This window comes from Berghia stephanieae, chromosome 8 (genome assembly GCF_034508935.2).
Source record: "Berghia stephanieae isolate SIO BIC M18660-M18661 chromosome 8, UCSD_Bste_1.3, whole genome shotgun sequence".
NCBI classification, from domain to species: domain Eukaryota; kingdom Metazoa; phylum Mollusca; class Gastropoda; order Nudibranchia; family Aeolidiidae; genus Berghia; species Berghia stephanieae.
The window spans coordinates 39,753,071-39,780,570 of record NC_088367.1 but is presented as its reverse complement, the minus strand read 5'-3'; the positions used below and the strand labels follow the sequence as shown (position 1 = coordinate 39,780,570).

Below are 27,500 nucleotides of genomic sequence, written 5' to 3'. Positions count from 1 at the left end.
CCCTTTAATAATAACATATGGTTATACGAAAACATCAATAGCAAAATTATCATTAACAATACTTTCAATATGGTGTTATAAAAAACACTGATATCAAAATAATCAATAACAGCACTTTTGACAATGTATGGTATTATAAAAACACCAATATCAAAATATCCAATCACTGCACCCTAATTATATATGGTATTATAAAAACACCTATGTCAAAATCATCAATAACTGCACTTTTGATGATGTATGGTATTATAAAAACACCAATATCAGAATTATCAGTAACACCCCTTTAATAATAACATATGGTTATACGAAAACACCAATATCAAAAATATCACTAACACCCCTTTAATACTAACATATGGTTATACGAAAACACCAATATCAAAATTATCAGTAACACCCCTTTAATAATAACATATGGTTATACGAAAACACCAATATCAAAATTACCAATCACTGCACCCTAATTATATATGGTATTATAAAAACACCTATGTCAAAATCATCAATAACTGCACTTTTAATTATGTATGGTGTTATAAAAACACCAATATCAAAATAAATTATCAGTAACACCTTTAATAATAACACATGGTTAAACGAAAACACCAATATCAAATTTATCACTAACAACACTTTCAATACGGTGTTATAAAAACACTAATATCAAAATTATCAATATCAGCACTTTTAATAATGTACACAACGTAAATATTTCGTTATCCAGATAATTGCAGCAGGAAATAACATCTCAAGGATTAGTTTTTATCCCAGAATGAATTTGCTACATCCAATTTCTATATTAGTTTGTATTTGCTAAGGGATTTAAACGACGAATGTGACACGAGGGCTGTGAGATTAAGACTGCTGATTGGTGTAAAAATTCCACTTGTTCTAGCATAGACCAACTGCACAATTATTTATAAATAAATGCTCGTGAGAAATGGAAAGAGTACTTTAATATAATTGCCTAGTCGATTGGTCGATTGCTCAGTTGACTTTTAATGCCGTTTTTTGTTGTTGTTGTTGTTGTTTTTGTTGTTGTTTTTTTTAATTGTGTTTTGTTGTTGTTGTTGTTGATTTTCCCCTTCTCTTTTACTTTACTTTATTCACTTTCTTATTTGTTTTGTTTGATTATTTATATATTTAAAAACACACAATGTATATATCTTAAATTGTTTTAAGCATTTCGAAATGATAACAATGAAATCCAAAAAAAAAAATTAAAAGTATAATAGTTTTCTTTATATATTGATAATGTTATGTTGAAATAAGCCAAAAAGTAGTTAATTATAAGTAAAAATTGAAAAGACGCGAGGCGAGGAGACTACTAGACTACTATTAGTGATAAGTAGGAGGTACTGGTACACTTACAGGAGCTGACGAGAGACCAGAGATCTATGCGTGTAGATAGATTGTGTAAGCCGCCGGTAGTCTATCGGAGTCGTGACGGTCTGACGGTTTTGGGCGGGACTTTTGTTCTTTTTTTCTTTTTTTTTTTTTTTTATTTAATGGAAGGCCACTTATATTTTCGTGGAAATCATGTAGGTAGGTAAGACTGTAAATGGTTGTGGGGGGTGGGGAGGGGAGGGGGGGGGAGGGTCGTGCTGCACCACTCACTGAACCACAGACTGCGAGGAGAGAGGGGCACTGTGACGAAGTGGGCAAAGTAATGAATGAATGAATGGATGATTAAATGGAGAGTGAGAGAGAGAGAGAGAGAGAGAGAGAGAGAGAGAGATAGGGAGAGACAGAGGGGGGGGGGGGTTAGAGAAAAGGGATGGAATTGGATTAGAGGGGTCGGGGAGGAGGGGGGGGGGGTAATTATAGTATGTGGTACGGCTATGTGGTCTAGTGGCATGACACTCGCCTTCGAATCGGAAGGTCCTGGATTTGAGTACCGCTCTCAGCGGCGCATGATTGAGTCCTTGGAACAGGCTCTTTACTCACATTCTCTCACTGTACTCAGATGTAAAATGAGTACCTGGCAAATAAAAACAGTGCCTCTGTCGGAATAATTGTAATAGCGCCTAATAGGTGTTATGCCTTGTTCTAGCTATATGTTAAGAGTTGTTGTTGGCTAGGAACCCCTTTTAAAGCGTTTAAAGCTCTTTGCTCAAGTTATTTTTGGTTTATATATATATATATATATATATATATATATATATATGTGTGTGTGTGTGTGTGTGTGTGTGCGTGCGTGTGCGTGTGCGTGTGAATTGATGAACAGGAAAATATGTTTAGAGGTAAACGGATAGAGTTGAATTGGATATTATATCGAGAGAGAGAGAGAGAGAGAGAGAGAGAGAGAGAGAGGAAGCAGGGAGGGAGGGAGAGAGAGAGAGAGAGAGAGAGAGAGAGGAAGCAGGGAGGGATAGAGAGAGAGAGGGAGAGAGAGAGACAGAAAAGGAGAGAGAGAGAGAGAGAGGGAGAGGAAGCAGGGAGGGAGAGAGAGAGGGGGGAAGCAGGGAGAGAGAGAGAGGGAGAGAGAGAGAGAGAGAGAGAGAGGAAGCAGGGAGGGGAGAGAGAGAGAGAGAGAGAGAAGCAGGAGAGAGGAGAGAGAGGGAGGAGAGAGAGAGAGAGAGAGAGGAAGCAGGGAGGGAGAGAGATAGAGAGAGAGAGAGGAAGCAGGGAGGGAGAGAGAGAGAGAGAGAGAGAGAGAGAGAGAGAGAGAGGGGAGCAGGGAGGGAGAGAGAGAGAGAGAGGAAGCAGGGAGGGAATTGATGAACAGGAAAATATGTTTAGAGGTAAACGGATAGAGTTGAATTGGATATTATATCGAGAGAGAGAGAGAGAGAGAGAGAGAGAGAGAGAGAGAGAGGGGGGAAGCAGGGAGGGAGAGAGAGAGAGAGAGGAAGCAGGGAGGGAGAGAGAGAGAGAGAGAGGAAGCAGGGAGGGAGAGAGAGAGAGAGAGAGAAAGAAAAGGTGAGAGAGAGAGAGGAAGCAGGGAGGGAGAGAGGGAGTGAGAGAGAGAGAGGAAGCAAGGAGGGAGGGAGCGAGAGAGAGAGGAAGCAGGGAGGGAGAGAGAGAGAGAGAGAGAGAAGAGGGAGGGAGAGAGAGAGAGGAAGAGGAGAGGAGAGAGAGAGAGAGAGAGAGAGGAAGAGGAGGAGAGAGAGAGAGAAGAGAGAGGAGAGGAGGGGAGGGAGAGAGAGGAGAGGAGAGAGAGAGGAGAGAGGGAGGGAAGAAGGAGGAGAGAGAGAGAGAAGAGGAGAGGAGAGAGAGAGAGAGAGAGGAAGCAGGGAGGGAGAGAGAGAGAGAGAGAGAGAGGAAGCAGGGGGGAGAGAGAGGGAGGAGAGAGAGAGGAAGAAGGAGGGAGGGAGGAGAAAAGGGAAGCAGGGAGGGAGAGAGAGAGAGGAGAGAGAGAGAGAGAGAGGAAGCAGGGAGGGAGAGAGAGAGAGAGTTGAGTTTTGCAGTGCGTTCGACAGTAACGGATAATTTAAGTATACCGCAGAGAAAAGACGACTTGCAGGCGATTTCACCCAATGAAATGGAAATTCGGTTCCATGTTAACAACTAAGAAGATAAATTGTAGGAGGAGATAGGTATAGATGGAAGTCAAATAGCGCAATATCCACTAAACGTTCTCAAAGCGCTTTACATTGGGTCCTTGACCAACATCTATACATAACATGAAGAACGAGACATGACGCCTGTTAGGCGATATTACATTTTTTTTCCGACAGATACAACGTTGTTAACGGCCAGGTACTCATTCTACACCTGAGTACGGTGAGAGAATATGAGTAAAGAGACTCAACTATGCGCCGAGCGAGGCTCGAACAACCCAGGACGTTCCGATCCGAAAACGAGTGTCATACCACAAGACCACATATTCTTGTCATAGCGTTTGGCACAAGGAATCACAAATCATTATAACCGGTTTTTAATTGTCCTTTCTTATCGCATCTTATTTAATTTCAGGCCGAATGCCGGAATTATAATTTAATTGCCTTATACGTTAGCATATTATCATATAATCTCCACCAACTTGTTATGTATCATTTACAGAACAGTTTTTACACATCTTTGAATATAATAACAAAAATGACATATCCACATGGAAATGGTGTGTGTATGTAACCATTCCGTGGGAGGACTTATAAGAAATAGGTTTCATAAAGGTGGAATAACTATTTCAGTGATAGGATGAATAGATAGAATGAAGATGACGTCACTCAAGCCTTTGTTATTGCTTTTTGCCATCCGCGTTTGTGAGTTGTTCTCACTAAATTGTATTAACCAACCAGAATATAAAAGTACATGGTTACACAGAGTTTTGTGTTTTGGTCCGTTATACTTCCGGATGGCAATGTTATGAGCATCTTAGCCAAGCGCATACTATCTATAGGCAGATTCTTAGGATTACAGGACGTCCATTTGTGCGGCTATGTGGTCTTGTGGTATGACACTCGCTTTCGGATCGCTGGGTTTTTGGCCTTGCTTGGCGCATAATTGAGTCCTTGGAAAAGACTCTTTATTCACATTCACTCACCGTATTCAAGTGTAAAATGAGTACCTGGCCGTTAACAGCGTTGTCTCTAATTGTATTATCGCCTACCAGGAGTCATGTCTCGTTCTTTATGCTACATGTTGCTGTTGGTCAGGGATCCTTCGTAAACCGCTTTGAGCACGTTTAGTAGATATTGCGCTATATAAAAGCTCAAGTTTGTTTGTTTTTAAGCTCAAGCTCAAGACGTCGAAAATAACAATCACAGACTACTGAAGTCATTGACAACTGATTTTTTTATCCTACTTTCTCTAGGTCAAACATGATTATAAATTGGTTCAAATAACATACATTTTATCTTGTCAACATTTACAGCCCCCTATGTTAGAGTGTACAGGGTTATTAAGTCATATAAAATCAAGTCATTTTCTGTTTCATTTTAAAACATATATTTATTTATTTATTTATCTATTTATTTACTGATTTATTTATATAATTCTTTTTTTTTAAAGGTCAATATACCTATACCTGTTTATTGTCGTATTTAAAATACGGAGATAATTCTAAATTGGCAAAGCAACGACAAACATTGGGTGTCTCCCATTCCTGAGGTTAAAAAAAAACATTTACAGATCATTTTTAAAGCAGTTAATAAAAAGTAATGAAAATATTATTTTTTAAAATAACGAGGATTTGTATAGAGCAATATCTACTAAACGTGTTCAAACTCTTTTCAATGGTCACTAGCCACAAGCAACACGAGACATGACGCCTAATAGGCGATATTACTCTTTTTTTCCGACAGAGACAACAACGCTTTCAAAGGCAGGGTACTCGTTTTATACCTGGATACAGAAAGAGACTGTCCTTTTCCAAGGACTCAACTATGCGCCATGCACCGCTCAAAGCGAGAGTCGAACCATGGACCTTCTGATCCGCAGTCAAGTGTCATATCACTACACCACATAGCCTCACTATTATTATTATTATTATTATTATTATTATTATTATTATTATTATTATTATTATCATCATCATCATCATCATCATCATCATCATCATCATCATCATCATCATATATTATTATTATTATTATTATTATTATTATTATTATTATTATTATTATTACTATTATTATTATTATTATTATTATTATTATTATTATTATTATTATATAATAATAATAATAATAATAATAATAATAATATATTATTATTATTATTATTATTATTATTATTATTATTATTATTATTATTATTATTATTATTATTATTATTATTATCATATCATCATCATCATCATCATTATTATTATCATCATCATCATCATCATCATCATCATCATCATCATCATCATCATCATTATTATTATTATTATTATTATTATTATTATTATTATTATTATTATATAACAGAAAGATATTATTCTAATGTGTGCAAACTGTCAATGATAAAAAATAGAAATCAAAATTCAAGGGAATGAACTCGTATAAAATTCAACCAGTCAACAACTCATTGTTGGGTTGTTTCCCTTAGCATAGTGCCTGCAAGTAATCCAACTTGAGATGAGTTGTAAATGACAAAATAAACTTGAATCTGAATGAGCGGATAAATAAATAAATGAATAATGAATAATAATAATAATAATAATAATAATAATAATAATAATAATAATAATAATAATAATAATAATAATAATAATAATAATAATAATAATAATAATAATAATAATAATAATAATGATAATAACAATAAGAAGAAGAAGAAGAAGAGGAAGAAGAAGAAGAAGAAGAAGAAGAAGAAGAAGAAGAAGAAGAAGAAGAAAGAAGAAGAAGAAGAAAAGAACGAAAAGAACAAGAACAAGAACAAGAACAAGAAAAGAAGAAGAAGAGAAGAAAAGAAGAAGAAAAGAAGAAGAAGAAGAAGAAGAAGAAGAAGAAGAAGAAGAAGAAGAAAGAAGAAGAAGAAGAAGAAGAAAGAAGAAGAAGAAGAAGAAGAAGAAGAAGAAGAAGAAGAAGAAGAAGAAGAAGAAGAAGAAGAAGAAGAAGAAGAAGAAGAAGAAGAAGAAGAAGAAGAAGAAGATGTCTTTATTGTCCTTAATTTGATTCCATAATGATAACCAATGAGATTGGAACCAGTTTTGTTCCTTTGTGACATAGACGACAAGATAACCTTGGAGCAGGATTGATTTCTCCTTGAATTAGTACTTAAAAATGAGCTCTTATATAGAGCAATATTGACAATAAATGTGCTCAAAGCGCTTGACCTTTTTGTTTCAATATACGGTGAGTGCTTCGAATATCCATGCCTCAATTTTATCATTTGTTTTGTTTGTATTAACGATTATAAATTTTTATCTGTATTCATTGATTAGGGGACAGCGTGGCTCAGCGGTACGGTCTTTGCTTCGTACCCGAAAGATACCGAGTTCGATCACCGGCCACTGCGTAGTGTGGCCTTGAGTAAGTCACCTACCTCGCCCTAGCTCATTTTGCGGCGCTGCACTGCGGCTGACGCCTGGGTTATTCCAGTCTTCCCTTGGAAAAGACCCTAGAGACAAATTTATCCTATGTGATGAATAAAAGGAATTTTAGTTTTTGCATTTTTATTTTTTATTTTCTTTATGTTTGATGATTGAACTCAGCTAAAATACTCACAACATCCGTCAGCTGGATAACGTACCAACACACAAAACTGTATTTAACCTTTAACGTTTATGGTCTGCTTGACTTACTTGACTTAGATGCCTTTCGCGTCTCGACCGAAAGATCGGGTCGCCTTGGCTGTTTCCAGTATTTCCTGTGTGAGGTGTCTCCAATATTGCCGGTCCTCTGCTAGGGTTCTCAGATTTTCAAGGTCCCCTGCCGTTATGAGACTAATGCTTTGTCCAAGTGTTGTGAGGTTTTTGTTTAGGATCACAGGGAGTGTTGTGATCGGTCTTCCTCTGAAAAGGTTCCCGTGTTTTTGGAAGTATCCCGACATGGCTTGGTTAGCTGGTATGTTTTTGTCCCTGCGTAGTATGTGACCGAAAAGTTGCCATCGTTGTTGTAAAATGTCAAGGGAGATTGGTCTTTCTTTTGTGATCTTATAGAGTGATTCATTTGAGATCTTTTTTGGGTATTTGATGTCCAGTACCCTTCTTAGCTGTGTGCGATGGAAGGCATCCAGATGTTCTTCTTCGGATTTTGTCAACGCCCAAGTGCCGCAGTTATACAGAAGTACCGGTTTTACAAGAGCACGGTACAGTTTCAGTTTGGTTTTTCTCTTTATTTTGTCACCTCTAATCCATACATTGGTGAGTTTACTGAGTGCGGCGTTTGATAGCTGTTTTCTTCTTTGTACATCCTCGGTGTCTCCAATTAGTGAGCCGACTTTCTTTGTTCTTTTCCATTCCTCTTTGTTCCTCGATATTGTTGTAAATTCGGTTTTATTGGCATTGACTTGGAGGTTATATTTCATGAGGGTATTTTGTATGATGTCTATATTTGCTGGTGTTGATCCAATAAAATCGACATCATCTGCATAGGCGATTTCTCTAGGGATTGCATTCTCAATATGAGTCGTTGGTTTTGGAATGACTTTTCGAACTTCTTTCAGAGCGTGTTCTAAGTATATTGTGAACAGAATCGGGCTCAGACTATCTCCTTGGGGGGTCCCGATGTTACTTTCAAACTGCGTCTGTTTTGTGGCCCCGTATATCCTTGGTTGTATCTTTGTGTTGCTGAGGAGAAATCGGATTATTCGGAGCTCGTCTTCGTCAACTATGTCTGTTAATATCTCCAAAAGTTTTCCTCTGTCTGTTTACGGTCTGCTTGATATCAATAATTTAGTGAGAACTTTACATTAAACTGACTATCTAAAAACAATAACAAAGAGCTGAGTGACGTCAATTTCGTTCCTTCTATTGTTTTTTATTGTATATGATCTTCAACTTACTAGTGAGCTCTAATATAGAGCAATATTTACTAAAGGTGCTCAAAGCGCTTGACCTTTTTGTTTCTATATACGATGTTCTGTACTTATATCAATGCCTCAATGTTATCTTTTCTTTTGTTGTTCTTGCCATCCGCGTTTATGAGTAATGCTCACTGAACTGTATTAACCTGACTATAAACGTTCATGGATACACACAGTTTTGTGTGTTGGTCCGTTATACTTCCGGATGGCAATGTTATGAGCTTCTTAGCCAAGCGCATACTATCTATATATATAATATAGGACAGGGTGTTTAACCAGTTAACTGCCGTACTCTGGAAAGACAAATATTTAAAAAATTAGCCAGAAAATTCGTCCTCAAATATCGATCGATTTAAATAATAATAATAATAATAATAATAATAATAATACATGACATTTATAACGCGCATTTTCATCACTGGGTGATGCTCAATGCGCGAAACAATAATACAGTGACATTATTATACAAATGAAACATTATACATACTACATCAACATAATATTATCATTATACAACAATGTAATAACTAAACATAAAGTCATTAATACAAAGTATGTTATAATACATCCACATGCTATGTCAAATACGGAAATAATATAAAATAATGATATAATAACATAAACTAAATTAACATTCATATTGGGGTCAAATTACAAAGATGCATTAATCAAGATGTGTTTCAACAAAGAGATGGTGTTTTAACTTTGATTTAAATATTGATAAGGACGGCGCTTCTCTTATTCTTTTAGGAAGAGAGTTCCAGATGGAAGGTCCGACGTGACTGAACGATCTGCCGCCGTAAAATTTATATTAATATTTATTTGTAACAATTAATTTTGTAGAATCTAGTGCAGAACGTAGACTCCTCGTTGGCTTATAAGTTTCTAAAAATTCAGTAATATACAATGGTGCTTGATCATTAAGGCACTTATAGCACAATACTGCTAGTTTGAATTCGATTCTCACTTTAACTGGTAACCAATGTAGCTCATACAAAAGTGGCAACGAGTAGGATGTTCTCTTCTTTCTTAAAATCAATTTAGCAGCCGCATTCTGGATACTTTGAAGGCGTGATATTTTATCGTTGCTTACATTCGAGATTAACGAGTTACAGTAATCTATTTTAGATAGTATGAAAGATGTTATTAGTTTGCATGTTACTTCTCTTGTTAGGAAAGGTCTAACTGACGCAATTCTTTTTAAGCCTATTGTCAAACTTCTACATAGAGAATCAAACTGTGCCTGCATAGTCATATGTTGATCTAGCATTGACCCTCGTCTTGATTAAAAACTCTCAAACTTAGGACTTGGCGAAGTCTTCAATAAAGTCCCAGGTTTGAGAGTTGTTGCCAAGGTGAGGGTCATTTAAATTGATATGATATGATGATTAAAGAGGTACCCAAGCAGACAGCAGCATGTCTCACCAGACTGCCGCTTTTTTTGTTATAATTGATGCTATGCGCTTAGTTAAAATACTTACAACATCCACCAGCCGGATATACGTACCAACCCACAAAACTATGTGTAACCTTAAACGTTTAAAATTTGATTGATACAATTTAGTGAGAACTACTCATAAACATGGCTGGCTCAAAACAATAACAAAGAGTTGAGTGACGTCAATTAAATTTCATTCCTTCTATAGTATAGAAATAGTGCGGTTTCTGACCTTTGGGTATCACACTGGCCTACAAACTGGTTGTTTTTTTTATGCATTTTTATTTTTCTTCCATTTTTAGTGCCAAAAACTCGGTTGAGTCAAATTTCTCCCTTTTCACAAAAAGCGCGACTGTATTATAATTATTGGCTTATATCTTGTATCTTCCTGAAAGTTCCATCACAAATAAAAACAAACTTGAATAGCGATGGCAAACTACGTAAAAAATCTAGATGTTCCTATCATTTCTAGTTTTGAAGTCATTTCAATCCTTTATCGGGTGGTAATGAATAAACACCTTGTATAGGGAATGAGATTAGCGGAAGAGTAGCGTCCCTTGATTGCCCGTCACCGGAGAAAAATTTGTTAGAGAGAGAACGTCATGTTGGTTGTGCGCATGCGTCTCTCGTCCTCGCTTCCGGTGAAAGCGGCTTGAAACACTTCACCGAAAGCGAGGACGAGAGAGACGCATGCGCAAAATCAAATTGACGTTCTCTCTGTCAGGTGACGTCCAATCAAGGGACGCTACTCTTCCGCTAATCTCATTCCCTATTAAACCTACTGTCCACCAAATGTCTGCCTCACTCGGATTAAGTTATGGATCTATGCCTTGGGATTATGGTCATTCAGCGTTTTCCGTCGTGCTAAATTAAAGCCACTACAGTATAATAATATCATATCCTTCTTAGTTGATTTTTTGTTGTTTTTTTAAAACAAAAAAAATCATCTTGTAGTTTTGTGGTCGCCTTAGTAAAAAAAAAGAAGAGATTTTATATAGCACAATATCACTAAATGTGCTCAAAGCGCTTTACACGGGGTCCCTGGCCAACAGCAACATTTACCATTTAGGACGGGACATACGCCAGATAGGCGATGTTACAATTTTTTCGGACAGAGACAACGCTGTTAACGGCCAGGTACTCATTTTACACCTGAGTACTGTGAGAGAATGTGAGTAAAGAGCCTTCTCCAAGGACTCAACTATGCGCCGAGCGAGGCTCGAACCCAGGACCTTCAGATCCGAAAGCGAGTGCCATACCACAAGACCACATAGCCGCGTAAACCAACAGTCCATCTTCTGTTTGCCCGGCTCGGATTAAGTTATAGATCTATGCCTTGGGCGGATATGGTCATTCAGCGTTTTCCGTCGTGCTAAACTAAAGCCACTGCTTTATAATATCATAATGTCCTTCTTAGTTGATTGTTTTCTGCAAAAAGAAAAAAACATCTTGTAGCTTGGTGGTCGCCTTGGTACTTAAGACGCAATCATTATACTGGTGACACAAAACTTTCTTGGCATTCAATCAGCTTTTAAGTGGTTTGGCTTTTCTCATGACCCCTTCCTGCCCGTGACGATGTGCTGAAGTTTCCCTGGTGGTGTTGGTGGTGGTGGTAGTGGTGGTAGTGGTGGTTGTGGTGTTTTGTGGTTGTGACGGTGGTGATGGTTTGTGGTTGTGATGGTGGTGGTGATGTTTTGTGGTGTGGTGGTTGGTGGTGGTGTTTTGTGGTGGTGATGGTGGTTTATGGTGGTTGGTGGTGATGGTTTGTGGTTGTGATGGTGGTGGTGGTGTTTTGTGGTTGTGACGGTGGTGGTGGTGTTTTGTGGTTGTGACGGTGGTGATGGTTTGTGGTTGTGATGGTGGTGATGGTTTGTGGTTGTGATGGTGGTGGTGGTGTTTTGTGGTTGTGACGGTGGTGATGGTTTGTGGTTGTGATGGTGGTGGTGATGTTTTGTGGTGTGGTGGTGTGGTGTTTTGTGGTGGTGGTGGTTTTGTGGTTGGTGGTGATGGTGGTGATGGTTTGTGGTTGTGATGGTGGTGGTGATGTTTTGTGGTGTGGTGGTTGGTGGTGGTGTTTTGTGGTGGTGATGGTGGTTTATGGTGGTTGGTGGTGATGGTGGTGATGGTTTGTGGTTGTGATGGTAGTGGTGATGTTTTGTGGTGTGGTGGTTGGTGGTGGTGTTTTGTGGTGGTGATGGTGGTTTGTGGTGGTTGGTGGTGATGGTGGTGATGGTTTGTGGTTGTGGTGGTGGTGATGTTTTGTGTTTTTGATAGTTGTGGTGGTTTGTGGTTGTGGTGGTGGTGGTGGTGGTGGTGTTTTGTGGTTGTGACGGTGGTGATGGTTTGTGGTTGTGATGGTGGTTTGTGGTTGTGGTCGTGGTTGTTAAAGCAGTGGTGGTTGTGGTGGTTCGAGTAGTGGTGGGTATTGAAGTAATGGTCTTGGTGGTGTTGTGGTTGTTGTGATTGTTGTATTGGTGGTGGGGGTGGTAGTGGTGGTAATGGTTTTGGAAGTAGTTGTGTTGGTGGTTGTGGTGGTGGTGGTGGTGGTTGTGGTGGTGGTGGTAGTTGTAATGGTGGTAGTGGTTGTGGAAGTAGTTGTGTTGGTGCTTGTGGTAGTTGTGATTATGACAGTGTTAGTTGTAATGATGGTAGTGGTGGTGGTGGTTGTTGTTATGATAGCGGTAAAAGTGGTTGTTTAAGTAGTAGTGGTTTTTATTGCGGTTGTAGAAGTATTGGTGGTGGTGGTGGTGGAGGCAGAAGTAGTGTTGGTGGACAGTTGTAAAAATAATGGTGGTTGTAGTTGTGGAGGTTGTGGTGGTTATGGTTGTAGAAGCAGTGGTAGTGTGGTCGTGGTGGTGGTTGTGGTGGTGGTGGTGTGGTTGTGGAAGTAGTGCTGAACGCTATGGTGTTTGCGATGCTTATTGAGATTGTATAGAGATATATGTTTTTTTCTGTTGACAAATCGGAAAACGTCAATGATATGGACATTATTTTGGTGATTGGTGAGTACTTTCGTCACGTGACGCCCAACACACAAAAAATCTAGCAAAGAACGAAAACAACTTTAGTCTTTTCGAAAATCTGTAGTGGATACTTTCTTAACTCTCTCTCTCTCACACACACACACACACACACACACACACTCCCTCTCTCTCTCTCACACACACACTCTCTCTCCCTCTCTCTCTCTCTCTCTTCTCTCTCTCTCTATCTCTCTCTCCTCTCTCTCTCCATCTCTCTCTTCTCTCTCTCCCTCTCTCTCTTCTCTCTCTTCTCTCTCTCTCCATCTCTCTCTCTTCTCTCTCTCTCCCTCTCTCTCTCTCTTCTCTCTCTCTTCTCTCTCTCTCCCTCTCTCTCTCTCTCTCTCTTTATCTCTCTTGCTTTCTTTCGTTCTCACTCCCTCTTTCTTTCTCTATGTGTGTCTCTCTCTTTCTCTCTCTCAATTTTCTCGTTCTCTATCTCTTCCTATATATCTATATATCTATATATCTTTCGCTGTTAACGTCCCCCCCCCCCCTCTCTCTCTCTCTCTCTCTCTCTCTCTCTCTCTCTCTCTCTCTCTCTCCCTCTTTGTGTGTGTGTCTCAATATTTCTCTCCCTCTGTGTCTCTTTCGTTATCTCTCTTCTTCTTCTCTCTCTCTCTCTCTCTCTCTCTCTCTCTCACTCACTCTTTCTCTCTCTCTCTTTCTCTCTCTCTATATATATATCTATCTAGCTACCTCTCTCTCTCTCTCTCTCTCTCTCTCTCTCTCTCTCTCTCTCTAATTATATATATATATATATATTCCAACCATCTATCTGATTGCGATTCTCGTTAAATCAACCCCACAATCAGAGTCACTAGGATGATGCCAGAATCTGTATTTTTATTTTATCATTCAGTACCAAAAAAAACCCCCAAAAAATAGAAAGAAGAACGGACCTGAAAATAATATCATGAAAATAGAAACCACTTGTGAACGAACCGCCCCCTCACTGGAATGGCGGATGTCTCTTACTAATCCAAGGGTTGACTATCAAAACCTCTTGACGTCATAGAGACAAATATTGACTCACAGTTTGCGATTTTTTTTTTGATTTTTTTTTACGACAACTACTATGTTACTAGTGTGCATCTTGTGTGAGTGTGTCGATGTCAATATTGTATTGTCATAAATGTGTAACCAAATGACAAATTGCCACTTCTTTTGGGACAATAAAGATATATGTTATTAGTATTTGAACCTGAGCTTTTTTAATAGTAGATAGTATGCGCTTGGATGTAATTTTTTTACATAATGTGTCTTAGATAAATAATTTGTCATTTTTTCAACCCCCCCCCCCCCCCCACCAACTTGTATCTAGATAGTGTTTTCCCTTGTTTTTGCATTCTCTACCAAAAAAAACTATCTTACAGCCTTAGGCTGTTAACTGTGTACATTCATTTTCGTCTCCTGTTCGTGAGTAACCATTGTGTCATAGATGCTATACACTTTTGTAATTTACTCACAACTAACACATGAAACATACCAGCAAACAAAACTACGTGTAACCAAAAACGTTTATATTACTATTCAAACATTTATTTAGTGAGAACTGATCATCCAAAGGTGTTATAAAAACAATAACAAAGAAACTCCGTGTATTGATTCACTTTGTTGGTAAATAACAATGTGAAATTGAATGTAAGCTTCAAATTAATTACAAAAACAGATAAAATGGACGTTTCGGGTTTCCCCTTTATCAACAAACAGGATGAATGAAACACTACATATGAATGAGATAATGTGGTAGTGGCGTTGTTAAGATGAATCCATTTGTGGTCGGAAATTGAAAGAAATAATTTTAATTCCGAGATAAAACGTGCGCGTTCGGTTCCTGTTCGGTTCGGCAACTAAAAACGAGTGAATTGCACTCACTTTGCTATGATAAACCAAAAGACCGACTGAGAGGAAATGTTAAATGGAGGGCAAGACGGACAAGAGTGGAAAATGAATGCACTCAGTTTGCAGCCTTCCATTCGTACCTTTGAATGGGAATATGCATTGCTATTTCCATATGTTTTGGAATTTCTACAATTTTGTTTCGTTTTGTATTTGTCTTTGTATTTGTTTTTCTTTTTTGTTTTGTTGTTTTGTTTGTTTTATGGTTCTTTTTTTTTCGTTATTGTTTTTGTTTTGTTTTTCGTTTTTTCAATATTTTTTGTTTGTCTTAATGTTTTTCTTTTTTTTTGGTCACGAATCGTAAAAAAATGGGAAATGGTTCTAAAATAAGAACATTCTAAGAAGAGGGGAAATTAAGACTTGTATTGAAGACATTTAAATTTCGAAATTTTGTGAAGTAATTTCGTTAAACTATATACATAGGTAAGGTAACCCAATAGGGAATGAGATTAGCGGAAGAGTAGCGTCCCTTGATTGGACGTCACCCATAGTCTGTGACGTCACCGGCGGAAAAGTTATCAGAGAGAGAACGTCATGTTGTAGGACGAAAGACGCATGCGCACAACCAACATGACGTTCTCTCTCTGATAACTTTTCCGCCGGTGACGTCACAGACTATGGGTCCTCGAGGACGAGAGACGCATGCGCACAACCAACATGACGTTCTCTCTCTAATAACTTTTCCACCGGTGACGCTACTCTTCCGCTAATCTCATTCCCTATAGATAGGTAAGGTAACCCAATCGTATTTTTAAATTATTTATTTTGTGTCACGTTCTCCCCAGCAAAAACTCAGTTACTAGGTGTGTGGTCGTCCATATTAACGGATATACTAAGAAAGGCGGAGAAAGATAAAGAGTGTGAGACAGAGAGATAAATAATTAGATAGATAGATGGATGGGTGGATTAATAGATAGATAGAAAGATAGATAGTTAGATAGATAGATAGATAGATAGATAGATAGATAGATAGATAGATAGATAGATAGATAGATATAGGATGGATGATGGATAGATGGATGGATGGATGGATGGATGGATGGATGGATGGATGGATGGATAGATAGATAGATAGATAGAAAGATAGAGAGGTAGATAGATAGATAGATAGATAGATAGATAGATAGATAGATAGATAGATAGATAGATAGATTGATTGATAGATAGATAGAGAGATAGATAGAGAGATAGATAGATAGATAGATAGATAGATAGATAGATAGATAGATAGACAGACAGATGGATACATACATCCATACATCCATACACACAAACATGCATACATACATACATACATACATACATACATACATACATACATACATACATACATACATACATACATACATACATACATACAGATATACATTCATCCAAACAAACATACATACCTATATACCTACAAAATATATCTACTTAGCCGATGTCCCCTCTGATTTGCCATAACGCAATTTACGTAGTTTGTTACCACCATCGTGTGGTTTAAGGACGCGGCCTGTTGTAATATCCTGTAGGCTGAGAGCGACATTATGAAAACACTCATTTATTCATTACGACATTCAAGTTATTCTCGCACAGTCTCACACCGTTAATCCGAACGATGCTTTCAGAGTGTGCATTTGCTTGCAATAACCTGAAATATTGGAAAGCGATACTAAGCTGTGAACTTCACAAATTAATAAACAAAAATGAATAGAACAACTTCAAAAAAATAATAATAAATAAATAAATAATTAAACCAAAAAAAAATCTTTTCTAAAAATTAATAATAATAATAATAATAATAATAATAATAATAATAATAATAATAATAATAATAATAATAATAATAATAATAATATGATAAATAATAATAATAATAATAATAATAATAATAATAATAATAATAATAATAATAATAATAATAATAATATAATAATATAATATAATATATAATATATATATATATATATATATATATATATATATATATATATATAATATAGCTATATATATAGTAGCTTATATATATTTATTATATATAATATATATATATTATATATATATATATATATATATATACACCAAATACTAATCTTCTTCAGCCAACAACAATAACGATAAAGAACATTACTTAAATGCCTCCATCTAGATTTTTGCTAGTTTTTTGTTGTTTTTTTTTTAATTTTATTTGTTGGTTTTTTTTTGTCGTTGTTTTTCTTTTGTTTTGTTGTTGTTGCTGTTGTTGTTGTTGTTGTTGTTGTGTTTGTGTATTTGAGTCTGTTCGTTTACAATACTTTGAACAAACCCTCTATATAATTATATAAAACAATACAGTAATGTTATAGTCTCACAATGACGAATTCCTTTGATCTTTGAAAAATTCTAAAGTATGATACTGAAACCGATAAAAAAAAAAAAAAATTCGGCTTAATGTCACTAACAATTCGAGTGTTCGAGCCAATTATCATTAAAATCCACCAGAAGGTTGTGAAGATATCCACGTCAATGCGTGCACACGAGTTATGGTCATTAACTAATTTTCAATTTTTTTCCTCTACGAACGGCGGTTCGGTTAAGCGAGGGTTGACTGTAAAATACTTCGTATGTAATGAGTGCATGTGTGAGCGTGTGTAAAAGAGAGCCAGGGAGGAGTACTCTTACAAGTCCTTTACACAACACACTTGTTGTCGAGTTAGAAACGGCGTCGCAGATAGAAAAATAATAATTCATATATTTAATGTTTTTAGTGTCCTTACTTTCCTGTCAATAATATAGTGACGATTTAAACCAAAATTTGTTTAGGAGCGAGCGTACTTACATTATAATTGACCCCTGGTTGCTTTTTTTTTTCTTTGGTTTTTTTTTTTTGTTGTTGTTGTTGTTTGAACCTCAGTCGCATGTTATAAATCAACGGGATAATAATAAATCAGTCTTATTTTTTTTTTGGATAATATTGTTATTTTCTTTGTTGGAAAAATGGATTTTTCCTATCTTGGATATGTATTGATATGCCAGGTTATGGCTGTGGATTTGGCTCTCACAGCATCGAGAGCGCGTAAGTTATGTTTCATTTCTATTTTTTACCTATTTATTTATCTATTTATTTATAATATTTTTATTATAGATCTATTATTAATTTATCATCTATTAATTCATTTATTATTTATATACTCCTTTTCAATTTATACACTTATCTATCTATTTATTCATTCATGTTTTTAATTTATTTATGTATTTATTTATTTATTTATTTATTTATCCATGAATTAATTTATTGTTTATTTATTTATCATTAATTCATTTATTCACATATCTATTCATTTATTTATTTATTCCTTTATTTATTCGTTTTTATTTTAATTTATTTATAATTGATTTCTTCATTTATTCATTATTCGGTTGTAAGGACAATTGGTCGATCTCACATAATAATAATGAATAAAGAACTGGAGCTCCATTTTTTTTTTTTACATTAGACAGGCTATCTTTAATTGAAATATACATTTTAAAAAGATGTAATAGATTGACATAAGACGATGCAATGACATAATTTATGAAGGACAACAGACAGGGAAGTGATAATACATGGAACGAGTTAAAAAAAAAAAAGTTAGCTCAGGATAGAGAAGGATGGAAAATGCTTGTCTGTGGCCTATACCCTGACCCAGAGTGAAAAAGGCAATGATGTTGATGATGATATGATGATAAGACAATGACATTGTGTGTCAAATGGGGAAGCAAAGTCGTGACGTCACACATTCAACTTTTCCGGTTTTAAAATCATTGGAAGTGTGTATGTAACCGACCAGTCCTTCGGAGGACTATTAATGAATATTGAATCATAAGGTGACATATAGGACGAGAACGAGCTGCTAGTATTTATGAACACCACCCAAGAATGAATAGACTGTCCTCGCTTGACCTCTTGATGAATCGACTGCAAGTGGGTAGGGTGGGGGGGGGGGGGGAAATTGGGTCAAAATAAACCCTTGAATTGTGGAATTTAGGGTTGAAAGCATGAAAATTCCATTTGTTGAAGAATATGAAACAACCTGTAATTTATGCTCTAGAACCACTCTGAAAGATCAGTATTAGTTGAGATGAAAGATTTTTAAAATTGTGAAATTTTGAAATGGAAGACAAAATAATTCGTTCATTCCTATTGTGTAAACATCCAAAACAAGGCGACTCAATGTTGATTTACGTCATCCTTGGATTCCCATTGGTGACTATTTTTAGCATCAAACCGGATGTTTTCCTTTAACCAAACTTTCGATTCACGAGCTATCCAAATTGTTTCATCGTTAATCTTATTCAATTTTGCTAGTTTTGAGGGATTTTGGTCATGCAAAATTCTATATCTAATAATAGATTTTTGTTTATCTGATTTAGAAAGTATAATCAGCTACACTTATAAAGACGGGCAGACAGACGGACAAACAGACTCGTAGAACACAGCTCATTTAAATGTTGGCAACCGGTATTGATACAAACAGTGCTCCTACCCCCCTCACCCTAATTGTTTTTTCTTTCCAAAATACTACAATAATCATTTTACGTGTTTTATATACTATTTTGGTCAGACTTGATTATGGTTGGGGGTCAAGATAGCTCAGTTGGTATAGAGCACTTGCTTGACACTCAAAGGGACCGATATCGATACCGGATGCGGTCGAATTTTTTTTCCTCACCTCCCATCCACCCAGCAGTAATTGGGTAGCTGGGTCAGTTATATCTGGCGGAAAGCACTTTTGCGGTAGACTAGCGTCTTATGAAAAGCAATTGCTGTTGTCCGTTTCACGCTATGGAAACTGGGATAAACTCCGGCTCCATGGACCGAATGGCTTTGAAGTACCACTACATTTGATCACAGTATACTCGGGCTTGAGCTTTTTTATATAGCGCAATATCCACTAAACGTGTTCAAAGCGCTTTACAAGGGGTCCCTGGCCAACAGCAACACTTAACATGTAGGACGAGACATGACGCCTGTCAGGCGATATTACAAATTAACGGCTAGGTACTCATTTTACACCTGAGTACGGTGAGAGAATGTGAGTAAAGAGCCTTCTCCAAGGACTCAGCTCGAACCCAGGACCTTCCGATCCGAAAGCGAGTGTCATACCACTAGACCACATAGCCGCACAATAGAGCACGTATAGAGTCGGCATTCCTATAAAATTGTATTAGAACCCTATGACTAGTGTCATAGTAATAATAATAATCATCATTATTATCAAAATCAATAATCATCAATCGTTACAATGCAGAGTTGTGCCAAACTATTGACGTTACGTTATTGATCGCATGATGACAATAGGAGCATGTTTTATCCGTACTATTGTGTCCTTGTGTAAGGCACTGCACACAAATTGCCTGCTCATTCAGGTAGAATTTAGTGCTCGGATAAAAGTACCCGCGACTGTTCTATCTATTTTGTCCAAAAAATTACTCTGTAGTGATGGCTTGTTTTGTATGAAATAGGACTTACTGTCTTGCTGGTGAACAATTGTGCAGTTAATGTAGCGTTTTAAAACTGTAGCAGTGCATTCCATATGAAATTCTCATAATTCATAATCGAATGTTGATGGGTCTCTTTAAAAGAAAGAAAGAAAGTAGACAAAGAGAGAGAGAGAGAGAGAGAGAGAGAGAGAGAGAGAGAGGGAGAGAGAGAGAGAGAGAGAGAGAGAGAGAGAGAGAGAGAGAGAGAGAGAGAGAGAGAGAGAGAGAGAAGAGGTGGAAGAATATTACAGATGACTTAAAAACGAATGCGTTTGCATGTTTTCAGATACAATTACAATGGCAAAAAGAACTTCTCGCGGGGACTGATGGGATAAATTTTTAGTATGTCAACTAGATAAGACCACTCTAACGTCTCATGCTTCAACCACACAGGAATACACACGCTACAATTCCTACTACATTTGGTTTTATGTTTTCAACGTTCCTTTTGCTGACGAAGGGTTTTCCACGAAACGTCCATTATCTGTACTGTTCCCACCCGAAGCCATTTATTGTTAGCTACTGCCAATGGTCAACAATATATTTAAATTATTGAAGGCACATTGTATTCTCGTTGTTATTTTCCTTGGATAAGTAATGCTACGTAGGGAAATTAAAAGTGCTAAAAACGCAGTTATAATAAATAGGATTCAATAGTCGTACCGTCACTTCCTTCCTAATGACGTATGGTAACTTAGTAACACTGGCTCTAAACTATCGGAACAATGGCGGACGCCGTATGAAATATTTCTCCGGCGAGCTTAAAAGCGTATCCAGAGGGAAAAAACCACATCAATTTGATCATGTTTTGACTTTTACACATTCTGAACACAAGGCATATGAAAAGGGAATGAAAAGTTCTCGCCAGCATGAAGAATAAAAAGTAAAGATTTTCTTTGTTTAGAACCAAGATGGCCGCCGTTGCCGGGCGCGTGACATCAGACTACTGAATCCAATTGCGAGAGTGGTTCTATAGCAGGTGTCATTTATATGGGTTTTAGCTATCTGAATGCCGATTTTCATGCTTCCAATCCCAATGTGCACGGTTTTAGCCCAATTTTCCCTAATACAATTAATATGAAGAAACTATATGTATTTACGAAGTTATTTCCCTTGTTTAATATAGCTGTAATAGTGAAAATTTAAAGCCTTAAACCGAGTGGTTCTATAGATAGAATGCGCTTGGCCAAGGAGTTCACAACATTGCCATCCGGAAGTATAACGGACCAACACACAAACTCTGTGTAACCATGAACTTTTATAGTCTGGTTAATACAGTTTAGTGAGAACAACTCACAAACGCGGATGGCAAAAACAATAACAAAGGCCTGAGTGATGTCATCTTCGAACTATCTATAGCAGATGGGTCTTTAATGGGTCTTGGTAATCTGTATGCAAATGTTCATGCTTTCAACCCGAATTTGCACGGTTTTAGCCTCATTCCCCCTACTCTGTCAAGATTGTGAAAATGTGCCCTCCGAGTTCTCAATGAATTATATAGATAGTTCGAAGATGACGTCACTTAAGTCTTTGTTGATGTTTTTTTTTTGCCATCCGCGTTTATGAGTAATGCTCACTGAACTGTATTAACCCGACTATAAACGTTCATGGATACACACAGTTTTGTGTCTTGGTCCGTTATACTTCCGGATGGCAATGTTATGAGATTCTTAGCCAAGCGCATACTATCTATAAATCAGACTATAAACGTTCAAGGTTACACCAAAGTTTTCTGTATCGGTACGTTATATCCGATTGGCGGATGTTGTGAGTATTTTACCTTAACGCATAGCATCTATAGTCTTATTGATATAACTTCATTCCATCTATAAGAGGGAAGAATCTCAAGTCACTCAGCTTTGTTATTGTTGTTAGACTGGCTATGTTAGGGATTAGTTCTCACTAAATTATATCAATCAGACTAAAAACGTTCAATGTTCACGTAGTTTTGGGTATTTGTATGTCATTTATCTTCAATATTTTTGTTTTAATTTTCCTTCTCGTGATTTGCACGTCCCGTTGTCTGTTTGTTTGGGGTTTGTTTTGTTTGTTTTTTTTTTTTTGTGCCCCTCTGTTGACAAAAAAATTGAGCTTTTAAAAAACGCAATATCCGCTAAACGTGCTCAAAGCGCTTTACAAGAGGTCCCTGGTCAACAGCAACACTTAACATTTAGGACGGGACATGACGCCTGTTAGGCGATATTACAATTTTTCGGACAGAGACAACGCTGTTAATAGTTAGGTACTCATTTTGCACATGAGTTCGGTGAGAGAACGTGAGTAAAGAGCCTTTTCCAAAGACTCAACTATGCGCCGAGCGTAGCTCGAACCCAGGATCTTCCGATCCGATAGCGAGTGTCATACCACTAGACCACATAGCCGCACAAAGAAGCACGAAGGAAATAAAATCATACATTTTGGAACAAAAACAAACATTTATTCTTCTTCTTCTTTCAGCTTACCCCGCATTTTGCAGGGTTACCATATTGAATGCCACATCTCCATGCATCTTAGTTCTTCGCAACACCCTCCTCCGGGCCCAGTTCTTTCATATCGTCCTTTACCCTATCCGATCATCTGGTATTAGGGCGTCCTTTTTTTTCCAATAACAAACATTTATTGAAGATTTGCATTACACGGGCGATATAGGGAATGAGATTAGCGGAAGAGTAGCGTCCCTTGATTGGACGTCACCCATAGTCTGTGACGTCACTGGCGGGAAAGTTATTAGAGAGAGAACGTCATGTTGGTTGTGCGCATGCGTCTCTCGTCCTCGCTTCCGGTGAAAGCGGCTTGAGACACTTCAAAACCAAATTGACGTTCTCTCTGTAAGTTGACGTCCAATCAAGGGACGCTACTCTTCCGCTAATCTCATTCCCTATAGCATTACTGTACAACAAGCACCGGCATGCACTGGAAATAGTAAACAAACTAAAAACTTGAGATTTTATAAAGTGCAATATCCACTAAACGTGCTCAAAACTCTTTACAAAGAGTCCCTGGCCAACAGTAACACATAAACATGTAGAACGTGACCTGACGCCTGTTGGGCGATAATAATTTTTTTTTCCGACGGAGTCAACGCTGTTAACGGTCAGATACTCATTTTACACCTGGGTACGGTGAGAGAATATGAATAAAGAGCCTTTTCCAGGGACTCACCTACACGCCGATCGAGGCACAAAAAATGTTTACTGTGCCAGCACCATTGATGAAACCCTAATTATAACGATATTTTCAAATAAAGACATTAATAGGCTTCAATCTAACAGTCGTGACGTCACTTCCCTCGAAATGACGCATAGTAACAGAGGAAGACCGATCACAACACTCCCTGTGATCCTAAACAAAAACCTCACAACACTTGGACAAAGCATTAGTCTCATAACGGCAGGGGACCTTGAAAATCTGAGAACCCTAGCAGAGGACCGGCAATATTGGAGACACCTCACACAGGAAATACTGGAAACAGCCAAGGCGACCCGATCTTTCGGTCGAGACGCGAAAGGCATCTAAGTCAGTAAGTCAGTCATATTTTTGACAAGGGTACGCATTTTACGTTGTGGGTCCTTTGCATCACACAACACAAACATTGAACACGGGAGGACGAGGACGAGTAGCTCCATTTAAAAAAAAAATTTTTGAAAGTATCGAATTGAGAAATAAGAGATGGGTTTGTTTGTGTTTTTTTTTTTTTGTATTTTCTTTCTTGTTTTGTCAAGCACTGTTTCATAAACACTTCTTCAGATCGTTAATTCAGAAAAGTGAGTGGAGCAGGCACTTATGTTGATAACAACAAGAAACGAAGTGAGTAAGAAAGTGCTGCCAGAAAATAATAGAGAATAAATAATTCGCGGCAATGGGAGCTCAAACCCGCGACCTTACTGGTACGACAGCGTGACTCTACAGTATGAGCTATCCACGATCCCAAAAAAGATCGCTTCTAACCCTAGTCTTATTAGAGCCTTCTCTTCCTGACTTCTTGATGTCACGGGTTCAACGCACACAAACGCTGCGAAGTTAGTTGGCCAGCATTTAAGCATAATAGCCAATATTCTCAACACAAACATGTAACATAGAAACGATTAATTGTCTTACACCAGTGCCGGCTCCCTTATTTCTCAAATTTATCTCAATACAATGATAATGGAGGCGCTCATACCAATGTATTATTGCGCCAAAAGACAACAATGTTAAACAGGGAAAATAATATTCAACGTGCAACTACCTTGATAAAAAGCTGTTAGAAATTATGGACTGTAAAAAAGTAATGAAGATCCTTTGTTCAACGTGCAACTACCTTGATACTAAGCTGTTAGAAATTATGGACTGTAAAAAAGTAATGAAGATCCTTTGACTTGCGGACAGCCATGCCAAATATTTCTCTTTCGTATTCTGAGATTACAAATGATGTATTGATGTTTTTGTTGGATTTTTTATTGTTTTTATTTTATTTTTTTTTTTTGTTGTTGTTTTTTTTAAGGGGGAGGGGTTGTTTTTTTGGCGTTTTTTTTTTTTTTTTGGGGGGGGGGGTTTCAGTTATTGGCTGAAGAAGGGTTTTGGGTCCGAACGTTCCGTGTACGGTATTTTGTTCGTTTTCGAAAATGTTATATTCCTTTTTGTTCAATACTTTTTGATGAGCCATTTGTATTTTTTATCAGTTGGATAGAGAATGAAACCCGGTTGTAAAGGCTTTTAACAAGGTAACTGTCGCACGCTGGAAAAAACTTGTATTTAAAAATTTGAACTTGGCAATAACAAAAAAAACTATCAAACCTAGGACTGAAGAAAGACTTCCCAAAGCCCCAAGTTTGAGATTTTGTTTGCCTAGATGAGGGTCATTTAAATCGATCGATATATATTCGAAGGACGAATTTTCTGGCCAAATTTTTTAATACTTGTTTTTCAAAAATGTGCGGTAGTTAATTGGTTAAAAATTGCAATGAGATTTTATTATAGTTGGCTAATTGTGTGCGAAAATCGTGTTGAATATGATAAATAACCTTATCATGATGGTAGGGGCAACGCTTTGATGGCTTTTTATATCTTGAACATGATGGTACCAACGCACGACGTTTAAACCAACCAATTATGTGGTGCGACTATGTGGTCTTGTGGTATGACACTCGCTTTCGAATCGGATGGTCCTGGGCTCGAGCCTCTCTCGGCGCATAGTTGAATCCTTGGAAAAGACTCTTTGCTTACATTCTCTCACCGTACTCAAGTGTAAAATGAGTATCAACGGTGTTGTCTCTGTCCGAAAAAAAATTGTAATATCGCCTAACAGGCGTTCTGTCTCGTTCTATGTTACGTGTTGCCAGGGACCCCTTGTAAAGCGTTTTGAGCAATTTAGTGGATATTGCAATTTCATTTTTTCCATCTCGCATCTGGTTCTTTCTGATAAGTGGTATGACACTCGCCTTTGGACCTTGGAGGTTGATAGTTCGAGTCCCATTGCGCCGGCGGAAAATGCTCTTTACCCACATTTATTTCCCACCACCGATCTTAGCAGTGTACAGTCGAGTCCTTGTTAAAGGCTCTTTATTCACAGTCTCTCATTGTCAACGACCAGGTACTCATTTTACACCCGAGTACGCTGAGAGAATGTGAGTACAGAGCCATCTCCAATGATTCAACTATGCGCCGAGCGAGGCTCGAACCCAGGACCTTCTGATCCGAAAGCGAGTGGCACACCACAAGACTTCTCCATGGGTGTTTTCTCTCAGTGTATTGTCATGAACCGCGTGCCCACATAGTATAAACCAACAATAATATAGAGAATGATAGCTGTTTAACTCCACACCAACATTATATTTGACTATAATTTGGCCTTTAATTTCATCACCTAACAACGGATTTCAAAGTTTCTATAGAATGCACTACACACTAATAACATTCTAATTCTAATGAACCCGATACATTGAATTGTCGATACGGGTGCAACACATGACACAGTGGTATCAACTTTAGATAGTATGCGCTTGGCTAAGGAGTTCACAACATTGCCATCCGGAAATATAACGGACCAACACACAAAACTGTGCGTAACCATGAACGTTTATAGTCTGGATAATACAGTTTAGTGAGAATTACTCATAAACGCGGATGGCAAAAAACAATAACAAAGGCCTGAGTGATGTCAACTTCGAACTATCTATAGATAGAATGCGCTTGGCCAAGGAGTTCACAACATTGCCATCCGGAAGTATAACGGACCAACACACAAACTCTGTGTAACCATGAACGTTTATAGTCAGGTTAATACAGTTTAGTGAGAACAACTCACAAACGCGGATGGCAAAAACAATAACAAAGACCCGAGTGATGTCAACTTCGAACTATCTTTACTTAACTTTGTATCCAAAAAAAATTCCCCTAATCCCCGGCGCGTTGTGTGACCTTAAGCAAGCCACCTCGCTTTCGCTTACTTAGCCCCTTATAGATAGAATGAAGTTGACGTCACTCGGGTCTTTGTTATTGCTTTTTGTCATCCACGTTTATGAGTAATTCTCACTAATCCGTATCAACCAGACCATAAACGATCATGGTTACACACAGTTTTGTGTGTTGGTCCATTATACTTCCGATGGCAATGTTGTGAGCTTCTTATCCAAGCACATACTATCTATACTGCGGCTGACGCCTAAGTTATTCCAGTCTATCCTTGGAATAGACCCTAAAGACAAATTTCCCATAGGGAATGAACAGATAGAACGAAATTGACATCACTCATCTCTTTGTTATTGTTTTTAGTCAGTCATTTTTATGAGTAGTTCTCGCTAAATTGCAATAATCAGACTATAAAGTTTAAGGTTACGCATTGTTTTGTGTGTTGGCATGTTATATCCGGCCGGTGGAATTTATGAGTTTATAAACTAAACGCAATGCATCAATTAAAGGATTGTATTTATTTTATTTTGATTTGATACCTTGTCTCATTGCAAGTAACAAGTAGCATAGAAAACTAACCTGTTGCCACTTCTTGGTTGTGCAAACCACGTTTTTATATAGATAGTATGTGCTGGGCTGAGAAGCTCACAACATTGCCATCCAAAAGTATAACGGACCAACACAAAACTATAGATAGTATGCGCTTGGCTAAGAAGCTCATAACATTGCCATCCGGAAGTATAACGGACCAACACACAAAACTGTGTGTATCAAATGAACGTTTATAGTCGGGTTCAGTGAGCATTACTCATAAACGCGGATGGCAAAAAACAATAACAAAGACCTGAGTGACGTCAACTTCG

At 37.5% G+C, this 27,500-nt stretch overlaps 2 protein-coding genes across 3 annotated transcripts in view; one reads left to right on the top strand and one right to left on the bottom strand.

Annotated features, from left to right (window-relative positions):
* The window catches only part of LOC144978665 (uncharacterized), a 64,804-nt gene extending 63,357 nt beyond the window's left edge, over positions 1-1,447 (bottom strand). Inside the window, exons 1-2 of one of the 2 annotated variants that reach the window (XM_078925006.1) lie at positions 689-1,216; positions 1-2 (exon numbers count right to left, since the gene is read on the bottom strand). The exon at positions 1-2 is cut by the window's left edge and continues 187 nt beyond it. The gene's annotated coding sequence lies outside the window, so the exon portion shown is untranslated. Of the gene's footprint in view, positions 3-688; positions 1,217-1,374 lie in introns of those variants that run through there. The other variant, XM_078925007.1, reaches the window with a different exon arrangement.
* A 15,951-nt stretch (positions 1,448-17,398) lies between these two features.
* Positions 17,399-27,500, top strand: part of LOC144979006 (membrane cofactor protein-like) — a 24,836-nt gene continuing 14,734 nt past the window's right edge. Inside the window, exon 1 of the mRNA XM_078925623.1 lies at positions 17,399-17,800. Coding sequence (XP_078781749.1) covers positions 17,722-17,800 — 79 coding nt within the window. The 5' untranslated portion in view covers positions 17,399-17,721. The remainder of the gene's footprint in view (positions 17,801-27,500) is intronic.